The 20341-nt window shown below is 37.4% G+C and overlaps 2 protein-coding genes across 3 annotated transcripts in view; one reads left to right on the top strand and one right to left on the bottom strand.

Annotated features, from left to right (window-relative positions):
* Positions 1-2504: 2504 nt before the first annotated feature.
* On the top strand, positions 2505-7778 carry birc7 (baculoviral IAP repeat containing 7). Its single transcript, XM_038271426.1, has 7 exons — positions 2505-3126; positions 3657-3756; positions 4406-4487; positions 4952-4997; positions 5706-5915; positions 7186-7251; positions 7393-7778. The coding sequence occupies exons 1-7, from the start codon at positions 2634-2636 to the stop codon at positions 7593-7595; spliced, it is 1200 nt and encodes a 399-aa protein (XP_038127354.1). The 5' UTR covers positions 2505-2633; the 3' UTR covers positions 7596-7778.
* The window catches only part of nkain4 (sodium/potassium transporting ATPase interacting 4), a 76525-nt gene continuing 63954 nt past the window's right edge, over positions 7771-20341 (bottom strand). The window contains exons 6-7 of one of the 2 annotated variants that reach the window (XM_038271427.1): positions 13626-13710; positions 7771-10620 (exon numbers count right to left, since the gene is read on the bottom strand). In XM_038271427.1, the coding sequence (XP_038127355.1) occupies positions 10611-10620; positions 13626-13710 (95 nt within the window). In that variant the 3' untranslated portion in view covers positions 7771-10610. The remainder of the gene's footprint in view (positions 10621-13625; positions 13711-20341) is intronic. The other variant, XM_038271428.1, reaches the window with a different exon arrangement.

The raw sequence follows: 20341 nt of genomic DNA, 5'->3' as shown, positions 1-20341 counted from the left end.
TATTATACTGAAATCAAATTAAAAATCAGTTCACTTTTTTAATTTTTTCAGTGGCCCTAATTTTCTTCTGTACATTGCAAAAAATCAAGTTATCATCGTTATTTCTAGGCTATAACACTAAGACTGGCATATTTTGAGTATTTAACTCTGCTTATTCTTATAATTACTGATGAAAACTCAAAAACCATTTTATCATTAAATTAGAATATTATTTATATAAAACATTTTTTGTCAACACATAACACTTTAATTTGTTATGAGCGATCTACACATCTTAAGGGAAAAGTGAAAAAACCTGAAAACATCATTTCATAGTCCGTACAAATATTGCAGAGATGGCTGATTTTACGCCTGTACACCAGACAGGTATTGATATTCTCAGCAAGAAGGTTAAGGCACCAAAGATCATTGCTAAATAAGCTGGCAGAATGCTGTATCCAACCAATATTAATGAGACTTTAAGGGAAAATAGAAAAATGAATTAGTAGGAAAGGTTCACATATACAGACTGTGAAGCAAAGCCCATGTAAGAGGCGGGACAGATTCACAGTGGATGAACAGCAGCCAGAGTCATGGCTTCAACAATGATGCCCACTATTGCATGCAAAAAAAGGGGCAAAAACTGTAAATGTTATATTTTCATGAGAAATCAGGGTTCCAGAGTCTGAAGGAAAAGTGTAAAGACCAAATCAAAGCTGCTTTAAATCCAGTGACATGTTTTCATTATCACTGATGATCTGTTAAATGATGCGATCTTCTTCTTGTTCTGGCCCAGCATCTTTTATCAAGGCTTTTACCTTATATTTTACATCACCTTATGCTTTCTGACAGGGTTTATGGAAATGCAGATTTCATTTTCCAATTGGACTTGGCACCTGTCCATGCTTCCAAAGATACAGATACCTGTCTCAGCAGCCATGGTGTCACTGCAATGGATAAAAACGTCTGACACACACTACACAGAGACTCTATGGAGGTTTGTTAATATGAAGACAAGCTGAAGGTGGACGCTAAATAAACCAAGACTTTCTTAACTTTATGGCAGATTCCTTCTTGTTGTCGTGCATTCATGCAAATATAGTTCTGATTGAATTACATCTACCGTAGAACACAAGGACAACATTTTCTGTTATATATCTGTTTTAAAAATGCTTTTTATAATAATAATAACAATAGAATTTTATCGATTTCACACTGGAGCAATTCACCCCTGCATTTAACCCATCCCCTTGGGGAGCAGTGGGTTGCCTGTGTTACAAAGTGTGTTTTTTAAATAGCTTTCCCTGCAGTATCCTTGGGTGTAAACAAGGACAGGAGATGTCAGCAGACTGTCTGTGGCTTTCTTCAGTGCCTTTTGCATCAGAAACTTCAGCTCAGCCTTAAGCTCATGTGAGAATTGGGTAGTTGGGTACAATAAGGCCACAGTGATCATCAGCCAAACCACACAGGCTTACAATCCAGCCTGCATGCAACTTTTGAGAAGCTAGATTTAAAAAGAAAAGAATACAAATCAGTGAAATGGATAACTGCAAATCTGAAAATCATTTGAAGCACTGGTTGTAAGGGTAGTCAGTTGAAAGGGTGAGTGATCCTCAAGTCATGTTGAACGTCAAGTGAAAACAATCAGGTGGTGAAAAGTTATCTAAATCTAAAACTATGTTGTTTAGATCCATGAGATCCTTGTTTGAGTTTTACTTATTTAATGCACATTTTAGCCGCTGTAGGTGAATAATAGGCTACTTTTTCTCATTTTTAAATAAGTCAACATTATTTTCCCATCTTTCACTAACTGTATTCTGTCTATACTTGTCAGTGTTCCCTGTTAGGACAGAGGATTTGCAGTTCTAATGTTTTAAACTTGATCAGTGTGAAGGTTTAATGTTTTTCTCCCACCCCAGTCCTGGAGAGCTAATGCCCTTCAACTGTTAGGTACTACGCTGCTCCAACACTGCTTAATCAAATAATTAATTATGTTCCAGAGTGAAATCAGTTTTGACAAAGGCCTGGAAATAATAAGCCACTCATTTGATTAAGCTCTGCTGGAGCAGGTGTGCATCTATTAAGTACTGACAATAGCTCTTGAAGAGTGACGTTGAAACCTCCTGCTATAAAATGTTTTTTTCTTTTTAACATATGTCTAATTACAACAGCCAATGTCTATTTATTTTTTCCTCTGATATGTTTAAATAAAAAGCAGTGCGACCAGCTGCCTTCAGAATGTAACAAGTTTGGTCCATCTTTGTGAAATTTATTCTAAGCCTTTCTGTGAAGGTCTTAGAAGGGATTTTAGAAAACATAAGTGAACAAACAGCATCATTGAAATGTGAAGTATAGCATTTTACAGAACTTGGTTTTATCCATAATCTAAAAAATTGCTATGATTCAGGTTTTCTTCCCCAGGATGTGAAGAGGCAGGACATGTACATTCAATCAAGGATCAATGGGCATACATCCTGGCAGTTGGAGGATTTTCTGGAAATGAATCTCCTGTAGGCCACAGCGCAGCACCCTGTCGCTGCGGCATTATTTCAGCTGTTGTTCTGCTCTTACCTGCAGTGTTTGTCCCACTATGGACCACGAAAGGGCTGATTGGCACAGGACAAAAACAGACAGGAAAGCCCATATTCTGCAGAATGACGGATGACAGAAGTACTATGCTGCGCATCCTTGAGGAGCCTCGGATGCGGGGGGAAGTGGAGAGACTTTGTACCTTCCAGAACTGGCCTTCGGATGCGCCTGTTGCTTCTGGAGAACTGGCAAAGGCAGGATTCTTCTTTCTGGGTTCTGGCGACAAAGTCCAGTGTTTCTGCTGTGGAGGCATTTTAAGATACTGGGAACAGGGGGACAATCCAGTGGTTGAGCATAAGCGTCATTTTCCTACATGCAGCTTCATACTGGGTCAAGTTGTGGGTAATATTCCACTGGAAACAGGCTCATCAGACTCTGTGGATGGACAGCTGTTGAGTCAGCTCCAGAGGCTGACTATGGATGATCAGGGAACAACTGGACAAGCAGTATATCCAGAGCTGGAAGCAGAAGACTCTCGACTCACCACTTTCCACAACTGGCCCTCTGAAGCCTTGGTGCAGCCAGATGTTTTGGCTCATGCAGGGTTTTTCTACACAGGTACTTGCTGTTAATGCGCTACCAGAGGAACTAAAATATTTAATTACTAAAAAGATACTCCCTTTAGCAGTTTCTAGATCAAACCTGAGCATCCACTAGAATGTTTCACTAGATGTCCGCTGCTGCAGTGACCTCTTCTATGTGCGAGTTCATCCTATGATTGTTGCTGCTGAGTCAGGATGTTGTGAACAAAAAACTCTGGACAAAGCAGCAGCTGCCAGTCAATCTGCAGTGTGGCTTAAAATTTATAAAATAGTCTTAAAAAACATTTCCAACATCCCCACCAAACAGTTTTTTTACTTCTGTCTTAGAAAAGCAGGGCCTGAAGATTAATGCTTCTTTTTTTAATCTTGATATTAAATACAGCAGCTTGTCTTTGAGATTTATTTTTAAACCTTCTGAAACAAGCTGCCTTTTTTATTATTGTTTTGACACACCAGACACTGTTAGAGGTCTGTGTATCAAGCTTCAAAGTTCAGTCTGTGTTTGCCATCAAACTATTTCTAAAGATTTTTATTTTTGAATGTCAGGTCATGGTGACAATGTGAAATGCTTCTTCTGTGATGGAGGGCTGAGGAATTGGGAACCAGGAGACGACCCCTGGCAGGAACATGCCAAATGGTTCCCAAGGTAACAACAGGGCTGTCACAAGGACATGAGAAATGATCAGCTAAACAAAAAATGGCTTTTTATAATAAACTTGAAAGACCAAAAAGTTTAAGTGCTACTGATAAATTCGAAGCCGCTAGACTCATAAGAATTTGAGGAAATGAGTCCAGACATGGATATTAAATCAACATTTAGTTCATGGAGCTGGTTTGCATAATGCTTTAATCTAAATAATTGTTTGACCTGAGTGTATGTTTAGGGTCACTTTCTTGCTTGGAGGTGAACCTCTATCCACATATCTCAAGTCTGGATCTGTAGAGTGAGCAACCAAAACGTTTCACATACGGTAATTAGAATCTTCTCTCTGAAGCCTCTCTATAGTTAATATGTAGCTTTTGGTTTCATTTGTGATTAATCCGTTTCCTGCTCAGCCTTACATCAAGGTGGATTGCTATATTTTGATACATTTACCATTATTTAGGAGTATCCCAAATAAGGGAATAAATTCAAATGAATGCCACTCTTCAAGGTTTTTAGTCTGTTAGGAATATAAAATTCTAATAATTTGTTCTTCTGCTTGAAAATTCCGCATCGCTTGGTGGTTTAGCAAACTACCATCCACTGTCTTTGTGTTGTCCTTCTTAAAAGTGGTCTGTTCCATGTTCCTCAGATGTGAGTTTTTGATCCAGTCACGAGGACAGGAGTACATTAACAACATCCAGGATGCTCATTTCCATATGGGAGACACTGTGGTAAGAGTCCTGTTATTTTTATGATTAAGGAGTAAAACTAGGGATTACTTGAAGCATTATAGTAGTAGCCATTCAAAAATTCCCCACTGTCCTTGATAGGTCCTCGGCTGGTCCCCTACAATTATAAATATTTGACATAAAAAAATCCATCTAAAATACTCTTTCCGTCAAAATTTGTTGACATTAACATTTAAAGAGAAGCATAATCTCCTGGTCAGACCCTGTAATTTAGTGAAAAGGTGGAGTCAGAGTAAAAATCATGCTGGCCCATCAATCCAGTGGCTGGAAGTTGGAGGGGTAGATGCAGGGAAGTGGGCTGCCATTCAGCTGGCATTTGACTGGGAAGGGCCGTTTTGAATGGCTGCTACTGTAGATCCATGTACTGAATACATTACTGCCAGTTTATTTATGGATTTAAATATTTTTTTAATATTGAAAATTAAAAATGAAAACCTTATTTTAAGGGCGGCTCCCAGACGACCACACGCAGAGACATTGGTGCCAGAAATGGTAAGACATAAAAGTTTGAAAATTGTACAAAAACAGATCAACAGTTAGACAAGTAACAGAATAATAACCCTGCTCTCCAATTCCAGATATAAAGTACTAACATCTCTTTCACAAAAGCTTTAAAGTCCTTGGTTATATAAAGGGGTTAACATTTCAAATTTGATGTCTGACAGCATTTATTACATGATCGCTCGTGTAAACCCCAAATTTGCCTGTTAGCAATTTTTTTGGAATAAAATTGATTGCTCTACATGGAGTTAAATCTTTACCCTATCAGAGACTAAAACCTTTACATTTATAATGCAATCAAACCCACTAAGAAATGCAGCAGCTCACATCTGATATCTGATTGTCTGAGCTAATTTCTTTTTCAGGAATGCAGCTGCTTCTTGATGCCTTAGAGGGTGTTTAGCCGTTTGTAGTTACACAGCTATTATAACAGGGTTGTTATTACATAAAATGCAGGAAGATCGATTGCAATCAAATTTTCTGTAGGCAAACAGAAGAGGTCTGCAGATGAAAATGTTTGATATATTGCCATACAAGCTGCATGGCAATATATCAAGCTGCATGTTTTCTGTTTTTCTCTCTGGCTTTTATTTGAGATGGTACTGTGTGTGGTCTCAGGACACATGTAAAACCAGCATGATATTCAGCTGCTGGTTTTTTAGTAATCTTCCTCTCTTCTCCTTCTGCCTTATCCTTCAGATCTGGTCGGAGGTCTGGGAGCTTCATCAGCCATGCTCTCTCCCGTTGTGCAAACTGTGTTGCAGATGGGGTTTGAAGCCAGCGTGGTGGAGAGTCTGGTGCAGACTAAGTACCTGCTGACAGGCCAGCATTACATCTCAGTGTCAGAGCTGGTTAGTGATGTTCTGCAAGCAGAAGAGGAGGAGAGGCAGACAGGGCAAAACAATCAAGGTAACAGAAATTGAAAAAAAAAAACAGTTAAAATTTACAGCACCTTGCCCTTATAATGATTTGTCCATATTGATACGAGTGATTTATTTCTGCTTATTTCTACGCTACATTTCCCTCTGTATTTACTAAATATTATTTTAACTAAGGGAGTCATATTATTTTTTCTTCCACCATAAGGTTTTACAAAAAGCTCTGATCCCCTTGCAAAATTAAAATAAAATGTCAACAGTTTCGCTGATTGTTTAATAGAAATTCTGACTGTTACCCATGACATCAGGTCTAATACTTGTGAAAATGTTGTAAATATTTAGCCAGATGAAAATTAGATACAGCTACATAAAATGTCACTTCTGCGAATAGTCTGGAAAGTTGACTTGATCTCCAATCCTGTTAAAGATGCCACTTTTATCAATGGAAAACTGGAATGTTCTATTGTGTTGTATTATAGGTGTTTATAGCAGGGATGCATTTTACGAAGAGTCAAAACAGTTAAGGTAGAATTCTATCAGTTTCTCTGAGATGTTTGAAAGCTGCAAATATAAACTACATGGTTAACTAATATGTAAAAAAAAATGCACAAAAAGCTTTCTGACTAAAATGCTTACAAATATTTTATAAGCAACATTAATTGTGAGGGCATAATGGAAAGATATATTTTGATTCATATAAAAAACAACCTTAACTTCCACCAAGTGGAAGGGAACTAAAGCAGACAGTATCAGACATCTTCAAACTTTTCCTTATAATTAGTTATTCATCATATTCCTCTTAGAAGCACAAATCAAATACAAAATACATCTTAAAATTCCCACTGCACTTCCACTCAGACGTACAAACCGAGGTTTCTGAAGAAATCTGATCTAAGCATTATTCTACATGTTCAAATAAACCATCAAAAAGCAGAGCAGGCAAGGCGGACAATGACTCACTAGACAATGAATGAATGACCTCACAGGGAAAGGAAAGCAGAGATCAGATTTTACACCAAGCTGTGGCAGTAGGAATAAAATCTATCACATTTGATTTGGCATCTTTCAGCTATTTTTCTTGAAAATAAGAGGACATTTGAGGACTTTGATAAAATTTTATGTCTATATGTCCTATTATCAAATCAATAGATTTATTTTTACTATTTCTGGGAGTATTTTTCCTAAATTTAATGGCAAAAAATAAGTACAGCCTCCTCCCTCTGAGCTAAAAACAAACTGTGTTTCAATTCATTTTTACACATCTAAACTTTACCTTCTGTCTAACATTATCTGGGTAACAGAGCCAAACACGAGTCATGGATCAAGCGCAGAAACTGTGAGGACTGAGACTCCCATCCCAAAGAGAGGTCAGCGTGCTTGTAAAATCTTTTTATCTAGAAATTATTACATAATTTGTGGAAAAAAAATCATGCCTGTGTTGCAGCGACTAGCTTTTACTTGCAGATTTTACCTTGAAAATTTTTGCTTTATTTATTTGTATTTTTCAGCAATAAAGGATCAAAATCCTGAGGAGCTACTTAGGCAGCTGCAGGAAGAGAGGACCTGCAAAGTCTGCATGGACAAACTTGTATCCATCGTCTTCATCCCCTGCGGTCACCTGGTGGTGTGTGGTGACTGTGCTGCCAGCCTGCGGCACTGCCCCATCTGCAGGGCTGTCATCAGAGGCAGCGTTCGTGCTTTTATGTCTTGAGGCTATAGTTAAAGCATTGACTCTACATGGGTGCTTGACAGATTTCCCTTTAAACTTCCACTGCCTGCAACGTCTGTGGAACTTATGAGTGCTGCTTTTATAATGTTAAACAAAGAAGTTTTTCAGGTTTCACTTGGGTTCTGCCATCATGACATTTGTGAATAAATCGCAATACTTGTAAAAGAGCATGTTTTTTTATTATCATTATCAAACACTTATTATATTTACATAAACAAAAAGCACAATTCTGGATAAACAAGGTTACACAATCAGGTCACATCAGCTGGGAGAAACAGATGACAGAATCCAGGGGAACATAATCTTTTACTCCTTAAATACAAGGTAAAATCTAAAAAGAGATGGATGCATTTTCAGTTCGGACCAGCGCAAAAGAAACATGACAACAATCAAGACTTGGGAAAAGTCTATATTGCACCGAGAGGAAGACTAGTTTTAATATATTAGAAGAATTTGACCACTAAGACTTATTATGCTACAATGTTGATGCTTTGCTTTTTTCTCGCCCATTGTGCTAACAATGAGTGCATTTTAATGTAGAGGAATCAGCTTTCAATTATTGCAAAACCAAACAGCTTATTCTCATCAGACAGAATTCCGCCAACAGAAGTGTTGGGATATCTTTCGGTATCCTAACAGTTTACATTCTGTTTGTCTGGCAGTGAGGAACTCTTAATATCACAGAGGAATCAGATGCTAAATAGATGTTGCTGCTGGCATAACAGAAAACCTTTAAAGAAAATAAACAGCAGCCAAGGTTCCAAACCTTGCAAAACCCTGCAAAACCATTTCAGACTCCTTTGAACTTTGTCATACTTTCTCACATCACAACCACAAATGGTGTTTTGGGATAAAAAAACGTGTCACAAATGAAAATTGTAAGTCTGTAATGGATACCTGAATGGTGCTGAAGTTTGCTACATGCTACATTGTAGAGAAATTATCTGTATTTTACCCCTGCCATGACATATGATGTAGAAAATTAGGTTTTGAGGATTTTTCTTCTGAGCACAGTAAGGAAAGCTGATCAGAGTTTAAATAGAAGACAGATTAAACTAAATGTAGGGAAATCCATGAAGAAAATCCGCTTAAAGCTGTAAAAGACATTTCGGCAAACTTCAACTTAAAGCAATACTTAAACTGTTAAGATTAAATCATATTCATGTCTTAGAGTGACAGAGGGACAATTCAGACCAAAACTACACTAAGTACTCCAAGTTTTTAGATGTGCAAAGCTGGTAGAGATTTGCAACTGCATTTGGTGCAACAGGTGGGTACTATGACTATACATCCAACTTTACAAACTTTCATTTTTAAAAATCCATTAAATGATGCAAGATTTTGTGTTGGTCCAGGGTGTTAAAATTAACTGAATGTTATGGTTGTAATGTGACAAAATGTGAAAAAGTTGAATGCTTATTAATGCCCCTTGCAAGGGGCTATAATTCTTTATTCAGATATGCATGAAAAGTAGAAATAACTCCAAGTTTATATCCAGTGTCCAACTGAAGTCATGTGGAGTGGAATGTTATATTCACAGGGAAAACACATCCTTTAAGCTCTTCTCCCTTTTAAATTCACTATTTTCTCTTATCCAGACAGAAACATACAAAGATTCTTGGAGTAAATGTGTAGCATTGCACTTTGTACATGAGCCATTTGAACACCAGAGGGCAGTGGTGATTCACTTAACAGTAAGGCAATACATGACTAGTGGATAATCTGGTGGATATGTTGTAACACATTTATAAAGGTGCTTAAGTCAGTTGCAATCATGTGAGTTCAGTTTTGTTAGTAAAAACTTAAAATGAAGCTTTTTCAGAATATAAGACATGAGAGTGTGAGGGTGACATGAGTCAGCAGGTTTTAGTTAAAGGTTCATGTGCTTCAGTTAGCTGTAATTAGATCATTACAGTGCAAACTTTGATAATTACTACACTCAATCACAGCTCAAGCTTTTACCGCCTACAAGGAGAAGATAAGTTTCAAGCTGACAGGCGATGAAACTGATCTGTTCAGGTAGAGATGTTTGTTTTTTCCACACATAGCTTCCAGCCCAACAGCTTCAACTCCATTGTCTGCAATATGAAAAGGCATGAAAATCTCTTTTGTTTGCTTTAAGTTAGAAATATGCATTGCAACTGCTGAAGGAGTGTTTGTAATGATCTCTTTTCCCAGAACTGTGTCTGCTGTTAGAGGAGAAGAGTTGAAGACAGAACAAAAGCTTTCAGCTCTTTGGCAAACATACCTGACACTTCAGAAATACTGACTCGGGAAAACAGTTTTTTAATAAAATACTTCAGACGTAAAACACTTGCATGCCGTTCATTGTGTTCGAGCACCTCTTTGCAAAGCTAAGGCTCTTTTCCAGTCCTTTGAAACTTTAAATTTCCTTATTTACATTTTCTATTTTTGGCAGATGCGCCTGTTGTACTGGTGCTTTTGTTGTCTCCCCCAGCCTTTACTTTTCCACTCCCTTGGCTCTTCCTGCTTTGCTTCTGTATTTATGCATACAGATTCTAAAGTAAACAGGCAGCAACACAATGGTTCATTCTGCAGACTCCACCGTAATTCAGCCCTACTGTAGGGATTTAAGCCAAACCAGCAGTAATCTGCTAAATCACCGTTCTCTATGACACACAGCTACATACTGGAAATGCTGGGTGCTCCATCATCACCTATGTAATGCATTTATCTGCTGAAACATGTTTTATACAGTGGAATTAGATCGTAGTTAAAGTCACAGAAAGAAAACGAAATGATACGCCTATATAAACACAAAACCACCAAAGGTAATATCCAAATTCTATAACAATGGACTCTAATTGTGAAACTGAATGTTCAGGGCCACACACCAGTAAATGACACGTTAAAGTTCTGAAACCCAAAGGGAGAGGTCTGGTGCTCTGAGGAGCTGAGGGAAATGTGTGTGAAATCAGCCATTTTGGATCCATGGGAATTTGCTGTATCACCTCCCTCGTTGGATGCCTCTCCTACTTACGTAGACCTGGAAAAGCAAGAAACATGGAAGAGAGAGAAAAGAGGATTAGCACTTCTTAGCTCTCCAACAGACACACACAAAACCACCGCTAGATGAATTTATTCAGAATATAACTCCCTGTAGATTGGGGAGAGGGAAATGTCCTCCCACCCATTAGAGACGGAGTTGATTAAACTGTCAGGAAGCTCATTAAATATTCATTTCATGTTGGCTGAGAATTACTACATGAGTTCTGTGGCTTATTGTCATTAACTTCTTTGCACATTTTAATTGATTAATCCAATTTTTGGACAGAAATGTGTGTATTTTTAATATGCTTGTGGCGTGGACACACACAGCCCCACATACCCTCAATCAGACACAAGTGTGCCATTCGACGCCCCTCTATAAAGTATTATGACAGGATGTAGCATGTCTCGGCCTGAAGGTTAAATTTATTACTTAAGCAAAAGACTGAGATGAGTGTGACGGGTAACATTCAATTTACAGCTGTATCTTAATTAATTTACCTATAATTAAGAAGTAAATCCATGCCAGTAATACACATTACATTTTACAAAATCAAATAAACTCATTAACAACAGAGTCATAAATTTCACTGTATTTATTTCTGTAGATTTTTAGGATTATTGCAAACAGCTAATGAAAAAAAAATCCCAGTAATTTGGTTTATCAGTTAAAAAAAAGAAAATGCAGCAATGTAGATAAACGTATCTCCAAGTATGTACACACACTCAGGACTAGGTCTGGGCTTCTTTAACAGCAGCAATGCAGCATGGAGTTGATCGGCTCTTCTGAGGTAATAAGGAAGCCCAGGTTACTTTTATAGCTGGCTTCAGGTCATCTGCACCTGTTTTTGTGTCTCTTGTCTTACAAAAAACTGACTTTACCAGCAAATCATGCCTGATGATACTGTGGTCATGAAAAAACTGTTATTGGTAAAATATCAATAAACATGACTTTCACTTTTACCAATGTTATCTGTGTCCAATTTAACTCTGTCCAACTTGCTCAGCTCTAGGGGCCTGATCTTTAAAAAAAAATCAAACAAGAGCAGCTAAACGGCACATGGATTTTTTTTTTTTTTTTTTTAGCATGTACAAAAAGGCGGCTTGTTGCAGGTGATATACAAAGATTTCTGTTGTTGGCACATATGAACAGATTTGGTTCCAGCCATTAAAATAAACCGATTGAATCTTCTACAGGCAGTTGAAGGTGGTCATAAAAGACAGATGAGGTTCAAAGTTATAGAGATGGAGGTTATAATGCTAATTATTAAAAAAAAAAAATTATGATAACACCAAATAATATTTATAGAACACTTTAAATAGGTAGCCCATATTGTAGTGCAACAAATAAAACAACTAAAGGATGAAAATAACAGAAGTTTAATATAAAAAAGGATAAGATACCATATAACATGGTAAAGTATTTTGTCTGCTGACTGAAATAAGAGCAGATTATGCTCTAAACATTTTTACTAATTTCAATCATATCCTCTCCAAAGGCACCTAGACACAATGTAAAACAAAGTAGGCCCTCAAGAATTTAATAAAAAAATAACAAAGGCTAGTTTACTGTTATTTATTATGAAATAAACTATATCCCTCTTACGACAGGTATGAGATGAGCTCCCAATGTTTCTTTGCAGGCTGTTTTGATATTCTATTTTGATTTTATTTTTTTTTTAAACATGCCGCAATATTTAAGTTCTGTTTTTTGTTTTTTATTTTGGTTTGATCATGTAAAGATCGTCTGCCATCCTTTCTACTATATATTAACAGTAATGGCAATAATATTGCCCTTTCAACAGTTGGCGGGCTGTGGGCTTACAAGTAGCCTGAGCAAAATAAATAAAAATGTTTGTGGCCTACCATGACTATGAAGCTGATCCCAGTGGGAAATTTGTCCTCTGCATTAGTCCCTAACTCTGTAGGGGCAGTGATAGCCATGCCAGCCCAAGGACTAACTGCAGTTCTACTGTAAGGTGCCTTGGTTAAAGTCAATGACCGGCATACCTGACATGTAACAATTCCATGCATATTGCATTAGGTTAATAGACTATATTAATCAGGCTATGTATGCTTCCAAAAACAAAAATTCCACCATCCCCCCCTTTTATTTTTACAACTAGACTACTGACTAAAGTAGGTGCAAATCACTGCTATCACAGTTCAATATCATGTGGTAAATACTGTACATGTAATTTACAATTGTATATCACCCACCCATGAATTTGTGCAGTTTGTTAATTGGAATTTTATCCGCATATTAAGTCAATCATGCTAAAAATAAAACACACTGCTGAAATGAAAACGGAAAATCACTTTTCTTGGAAGATGTGCTCTGCGTGTACGAAAGCCTTTGCACCTGTTTCAATATGCACAAACCCTCTGAAGATCAGCCCCTTGGAGAACAGTATCCAATAATTATAGTGCTTCAAATAGCTCTCTGTAAAATCATATTACACAAACCAAAATAGCGATAGCAATATATTTAGAATTTATTGTGCAGCCTTAACTAAACTTCTAATTAACATGCATGTTTGCAGCACTCACAGCAGCCAGTTTCTTTAGCAAAGAGCCTTGGGGCTTTAACCTTTATGGGGAAGGTTTCTGTGACTGTATGCAGAAAAACGAGTGGTCAGAAATTTTCTCTGTGACTGAGAAGGCTGTAAAATAGCATCTTTAAGTTAAAAATGCATTTTGTGTCTGTCTTCTCTGTGACGTTTTCTCAGAAATTGCATTTTCGGTTTTTCATGTTTTTTAAACCGCTGCCCCCACTTTGCTTGGAGTGTCTAATATAAACATATTTAACTTCTTGAAATGAATTATTACAATTATATTTCATATTATTTAAATGTCCCAAGATGTATTTGTAATAAAAATAACAAAAATACATTTTTTTTTAATAATACCTTGAAGAAAATGTAATTATTGGCATGAATTTCATCCCACAACCACAGTTAGGTTGTGGATGTTGTAACAATTTACTCTGGGTGAGATACTCACAGCTGCATGGGCTTTAACAGGAGATGGGATGATTTTTCATTGACATGGTAGAGTGGGAATGGATCAAATCCACCAATAAAATCAACTGAAAATAAAGGATAAAACGTGTGATTTATGGAACAAATAAAAAGACAGGGAACAACTGAAATGTCATAGGAAAACATAAATCACATAAAAGTAACAAAAAGACATGAATGATATCAAACATAAATCAATTCATGATTATAATTTAAAATATAAATTAAAATGGATCTGTCAATGGTATTTTAAAAGAAAAGCTTAGCAGTTTATTTTAACAAAGTTAGAAAAAAAGTGCCTGCAGCCAAAGGAAAAGCTTGAGAACAGGTGAAAGCTTGCCAGCTGTTAAAATAGCCTCAGCCTTTTTATCACAAAGAAACAGAAGCCGCCTTCAGCATCCAAACTAATGCCTAGCCCTTTCTGGATATTCTTCCTTTAAAGATTTCAGATTGTAGATCAGCTGGTGATTGGCATTTAATCCAAGAAACAGAAGAGCATGTTTTGCTGCAAAGTGATATGAGCATTTCACCGCTGAGAAGAAACAGTGTCCAGATGGTGGAAAAGAAAACAAAAAAAAAAAAACTGGAAAGTGGTTACAATGGCAGAGGAAACAAGAGGGTGGAGACAGGGCTGCATCATGCCTGTCTGTCCGACTGACAACGAGCCAAAAAGAGAAGTTAAGGGAGGTCTCAGTAGAAGAGTTCGACTGAGTTTCCAATGAGCTCTGAACAAAGACTAAAAATGGAAAGATCTGACTCTCTGGGAATTAACAGCTGTGAAGGAAAACAGCCCATTGAAAAACATTGGGAATCAGCTTCATCCTGATAAGAAGAGGCTGAAGCAGCCTGCTGATTCCTGATATGTGGGCAGGATGGGACCAGGGGGTCAGAATGGGTTGTGCTGAAAATTCTTTTCCTGTGACCCTGCCCTGTTTGCCCGGGATTCACCATTTCATCAGCATCTATCCATATTAAGACTTTACATTGACTTACAGTCATTTTAGTTACTGCATTTATGCGTAACCCTGACAAAAGGAGCACTACAGCAGGTCATGCATCCCTGCTGCAAGCAGACTGTAACACTACAACAGCAATAATGTATAATGTGCAATTACTATTTGATACCCTATGCAATAAATATATATATATATATATAAATATACATATCCATCTATATAAATACCCATGTAAACACCATGTGCAACAACCCTGTATAATAATCCTACTATAAATAAAAAAAAAAAAGAAGAAAAAAAAAAGCTGTCATATGTGGATGCACTGTATATATCCCATTTTCTTCCTTTGGCACATTCTTCTTCTCCTTTGACTATTTGAGCTGATTTAACAAGTAAATTTCTCTACTGTGTGACCAATAAAGTCAATCAATCAATCAGTTTACCCCAGCCATTATCAGTATATTCTTAACCTTAACCTAAAACTAATTCACACATCAAAACCACCTCTAAAAATGACAAAGGCTAAAAATGGGGGCCAATCACATTAGGACCAGCTTTTTGTCCCCATAATGCCTGTTGGTCCTCAGAAGGTTAGTAAATATACCAAAAACGATCTTAAATAGGTAACATAAACAAGTACACACACACACCTGCCATAAACACACTCCCCCCTATTTCTACATAAATAACTTTCTCATTATCATTGGGTGGGGATCCATCCCCACCCACCCCCTACTGTGATAAGCTAAGTTATGGAATATAGTTAGCTGATAATTATATTTGCCATTTTTAGACACAATAACACCCCAGGGGACATCATTGTGATTTTAACACATTTATCAGTGTGACAAAGACTACAGAGCAAATTGTGAGGTTCATTAAATATGAATATGGAGTACCTAGGATATGGTACAGGTATACCGTATAGGCTTTGTAAAATGGTCTCTGATTAACCTCAATTCTTAACACTTAACAGTTTTGCCAACCACATTCTGTGTTTTCCCACAAGCCATATATTTCCATTTCCCCCCAACAAAATCTAAGCTTAATTAATGTCTATGGATTTGTTCTACTGTTTTTTACACCACAAAGCTTAGTTGAAGTAAATGTTATTATTTCAAAGCTGCCCCTTGCATTCTACCAGGACTCTGGGACCAGCTGAAATTTTTTGGACCATGTGTGCAGATAGTGGCAGACACTTCTATTCAAAGGGTGGCACTAAATGAATAGACCCTGATCTAGGAGCCCAATTAATGAGCACTGCATGGCTTGTGCAAACAGAACAATTGGACGTAGAGAGAGTGAGTGATCAACTCACCTGCAGTGCGATCAGTTGCTAAATTTGACTGGATGCAATCAACTGTTTTTTCCTTATAGAAGCTTTTAACCAATCTGACTGTATTATCTCTGTAAAGTGCCTTAAGATGAAGAGTTTTAAGTGGCACTATATAAATAAACTGCATTGAATTGACAGCATTATAAAGTTATGAGTTACTTATTTCTTTACTAGACATGTTCGTCCACAAACTGATGTTGTTTATTTTTGCTTTGCAAATGATATGCACATATGAGACGAGGGGTGATGGGTGACAGAAGAGGCTGTCACAATCAAACTAACCATCTACTGATGCCACATGTTTCATAAGAAACTGAACAGTTAAGGGCTTAATTCAATGGGCCATGTGACAGAAAGGCCCTACCAGTTGGTATAGACAACTGGTATAAGACAAAATTTGACTGAAGTGTTTACAACCACAATTAACTTTGAATATGAATCTGCCTTAACTGGTGATTTGGGACCTTTAGAGACCAACGACACACTTTGGGCATGAGTCGAACTAAAAAATATATACCTAGAGCTACAAATGTTACATGATCACATGAAAAAGGACAATTTCTAATTACTGACAAATGTCAGCCAGAGAAAATTAGAAATATAGAAACTTTTAAACAGCCAACATTTTATTCCTATTCTTTGTTTTTTGTTTTTGTAAAAAATAAATAAAAATAAAACTCTTTCAGAGAAAGGACAAATTATATTTCTAATGTGATGTAAATTTTGGAAAATGATGAGAACATAAAGCACATAGTGTCCAGTCTAATTAATTCAAATCAGTTTATATTCAGTTTATTTATATAGCGCTAATTCACAACACATGTCATCTCAAGGCACTTTACAGTTCAGCAAGATCATACAGTCAAATTGATTTAAAGTTTTCTATCTAAGGAAAACCAGTTGATTGCATTGACTCATTGACTCAAAGGCAATCCCACACACTAAGCATGCTTGTAGCGACAATGTAGAGGAAAAACTCCCTTTTAGCAGGAAGAAACCTACAACAGAACCAGGCTCAGTGTGAGCGGCCATCTGCCGAGGCCGACTGGGGTTTAAGGAGACAGCAGCAGAGATACAAAAAGCAGCTTTAAAAGGCAGCCCCGTCTTAAAAGAAAGATAAACCTAACAATTATTTCTTGTACTTTACGTGTCATTCTGTTGTATAATAAAATAATTGTTCAATAAAAAACAAAAAGGACTGTGAAAATCCCCATTGCTTATTATATCTGAAGTGATAAACCTTTGTTTGCTCAAAAAGCCACCAGAGGCTCAGGGGTCACAGGCTGCAGACCCCTGACCTATGCAGTTAGTTGGTTCAATTACATATCTCTGGATATGTGTAAGATTTGTTTATCCCTTGATATTGTCCTACCATTGTACTTCTTGGAAACTGGCACAAATTAAGTCAGCTTAAATGACTAAAAAAAATGCACAAAACATTAGGTTATCTTCATTTCAATTGATATTTATAATGAGAAACAGCTCCAATTAATGCACTACTTTTATTATTCTAAATCATAATGTAATGATCATAGCTCTGAGAGCTGACATAATTGCTTATTTCTTTTACCTGCTTAACTCTGTTTCCAATTACAACTCATCTAATCCACCTGCTCCTGCTTCTTTATAGATGGCTTAGTCCAGCTATCGGGCCCAGCTCATTCAGTTTGAGTGGGAAATCATTGCAGATGCCATAGTTCATGTTGTTGTTCTCAGGGGCCAGTGATGAGAGAGTTTTTTTTGTTTTTTTTTTGTAGAGTTACTGTTTTCTTTATCCTGTTCTATCTCCTATTCACTAAATGTGCCCTGTTCCTGTCTGGTCTAGGTGGAGGGAGTGAATCTTAGTGTACCGTAGTGTTCCTAATATCCTGTCCTGTTCTGCCTCTCTACCACTGAGCTTGCCTGTTCCTGTCTGAACGTTCTGCCTGAATTATCTGTGGACACCTGGAACGCTGAACCAGCCTGTCCCTGTTCTCATCGGTATCCCTGACTGGGCTTTGGACTCCTGGATCTCTGAGCCTTCCTGTTCTGATCTGTCTTGGACTCCTGCTTGTTTTCAGGGGTTGCAGCATCTGGGACACTCTGGGCAGAGCCTCATCTCCTTAGCAGCCTCCCAGCTGGATCCTACCTCATTCTATGGAGATGGACTGAACTGATAAACCAGAGTTTCCTTTGATGCACGGTGCCCCGCCCTACTGCAGATCCACAGCTCTATGTCTGTTCAAATAAATCCCTTTTAAGTAACCACTGTCTGTCTCACCTGAATTCTGGGTCCTTCTGTCCTGCTTCATGACACATAAGCTCATTTACTGAAATATGACTGCGTAATAAAGATCGTAGCTTTAGACATTGGTATTTACAGATGATTGCCAGATGTGCTTTTCTGACAGGGCAAACGGCTGTAGGGGGTTTCATCCGAGCAGAGTTTTTGCTTGTGAAGACACATGCAAGAATTTACAGACATGTCAATATCGCCAGTCAGTTTCCACACATCCCTAAACGCAACTTTGCTACTCCCATTTTTTCATGCTGCTTTTGCTAACTGACTTTATTTCCCACAAAGAACAATTTTTCTGTTTTGTTATTTTGAGGAGGAGAGTGTGCCTAAAGTTAGCAATTATTCATGAAAGCATAAAAGATACTTTCATAAATAATACCATTAATATTTGATATTTTGGTTGGGATTCTGACTTTTCTTTGGAGAAACAAAGTTTTTTTGGCTGTAAAGTTGAGTTTGCTTCAACATCTATGGGGATCAGATGCCCTCCTTCCATAGTTGCAGTCAGTGTTACTAATGCAGCTTATCCATTCTACAAGGCATTTACCACTTTTTCTGTGGGAGTTTCATGCATTATAGTCATCTGAGGTTAACTGTGACTATAGAGGCATCTCCAGACCTTGAGGGCCAGTGACTGCAGCTTTAAAATGTGTCCTTGATCCAGCACACCTAAATTAAATTGCTTAATAATGTATTTAAAATGCAGGTTTTCAAGAGTCCTGGCGATCATCTAAGTATCTGATTCCGATGTCTTGGAGCAGGGGCATATTTAAAAGTGTTAAGTCACTGGCCCCAATAGGGATTTGACATGCCCATTCCCTGCTATAGAGGTTACACTGAAGATCAGCCCACAATTCAGAAAACTTTCCTATTTTTTGTTTCCTAATAAAGACATTTCTGAGCTGTTCTCATAATACAGATATACTGTGAACTGTGTACTGACTCTAATTCAAACCAGAAATTAAACACGAATCTTAAGTAAATTTCAGAAAGTTTGCAAATGTGAAATAACATGTTATGACCCCTTTAAGGCAAACATGCAGTCAGAATTTCATAGAATGCCTATTCACAAGTGTGTCATGGTAGCACAATTTCCAATTTAGGAGCATTTCAGATTATTATTGGACAGTAAAGACAAACTGCATTGCAAAAAGGTATTTTAATGGGCATGCTCTTGAACACTGATCACATTGCTCATTAATATAAAGCATTTAGTGTACTCTCCCATTTTGTTAAAAGCTCATTTGTTGTATCATGGAAGTAACAATCAAGTTGACTTGAAAATACATCTTTGTGTTTATTAGTTAGTTAATCCACTTGCTCAATCGATAAGAATTAAAATAAATGCATCTTTATTCTTTAGATTCACATTAGTCAATGAAAATTATGGTAATGTCAATTGTAGGGGCTTTAAATACCATCTTTGCATAATATTATTAACATATATAACAGTAAAGAAAAACTTTCTCCAAATGTTACATTTTTAGTCCATCCATCCATCCATCCATCCATCCATCCATCCATCCATCCATCCATCCATCCATCCATCCATCCATCCATCCATCCATCCATCCATCCATCCAACCATCCATCCATCCATCCTAATTAAACATCCTAACATCCTGACTCAGCATGAAGGGGCATCGTAATTAGAGGACGAGATGAAGTGAGCTCATCCCAGCACTAGGCAGCTAACTCCATGACCTACTTTACAAAGAGGATTTTACCCACCACTCACTCTGTTGGTGTGTCTGCTCGCTGCTGATAACTGGAGAACAAGTTCACATTTATAAAGACGTAACTACACAGGCAGCAGGTCAAAGTCAGCTAAACATGCAGAAATACAAGCAGAACAGTGGTTTGAGTGAGTGTAGATATGCAGGCTTACTAAGCGACAGGGGAAGACAGAGAGTTTGAGACACCACAAACAAAAAAACACTCATACCCTTATTATTATTAATAAAGCCTGAGAGTCTGGATAAACCCAGAGCTGGTAGTATATGATGCTTGTTATTGCATTGTGTGCATTGCAGTTTTTTCTACCATAGCCTGAGCATTGGATATAACTACGCCTTATCCCTGGAGAGTGTACAGCGTGAGAAGAATTCCTGTTTTATCTCCCTTTTCAT

This window comes from Cyprinodon tularosa, unplaced genomic scaffold (genome assembly GCF_016077235.1).
Source record: "Cyprinodon tularosa strain WSP-4 unplaced genomic scaffold, ASM1607723v1 ctg8, whole genome shotgun sequence".
Lineage (NCBI taxonomy): Eukaryota > Metazoa > Chordata > Actinopteri > Cyprinodontiformes > Cyprinodontidae > Cyprinodon > Cyprinodon tularosa.
The sequence above is the reverse complement of the archived record's forward strand: the minus strand, read 5'-3'. Positions and strand labels throughout refer to the sequence as shown.

What these genes read in the sequence shown, in the direction of transcription:
- birc7 (XM_038271426.1), top strand. Translation starts at nt 2,634, where the DNA reads ATGACGGATGACAGAAGTACTATGCTGCGCATCCTTGAGGAGCCTCGG. An exon ending in CATGCCAAATGGTTCCCAAG is followed by an intron (nt 3,757 to 4,405) that starts GTAACAACAGGG and finishes CATGTTCCTCAG; the next exon opens with ATGTGAGTTTTTGATCCAGT. An exon ending in AGACATTGGTGCCAGAAATG is followed by an intron (nt 4,998 to 5,705) that starts GTAAGACATAAA and finishes CTTATCCTTCAG; the next exon opens with ATCTGGTCGGAGGTCTGGGA.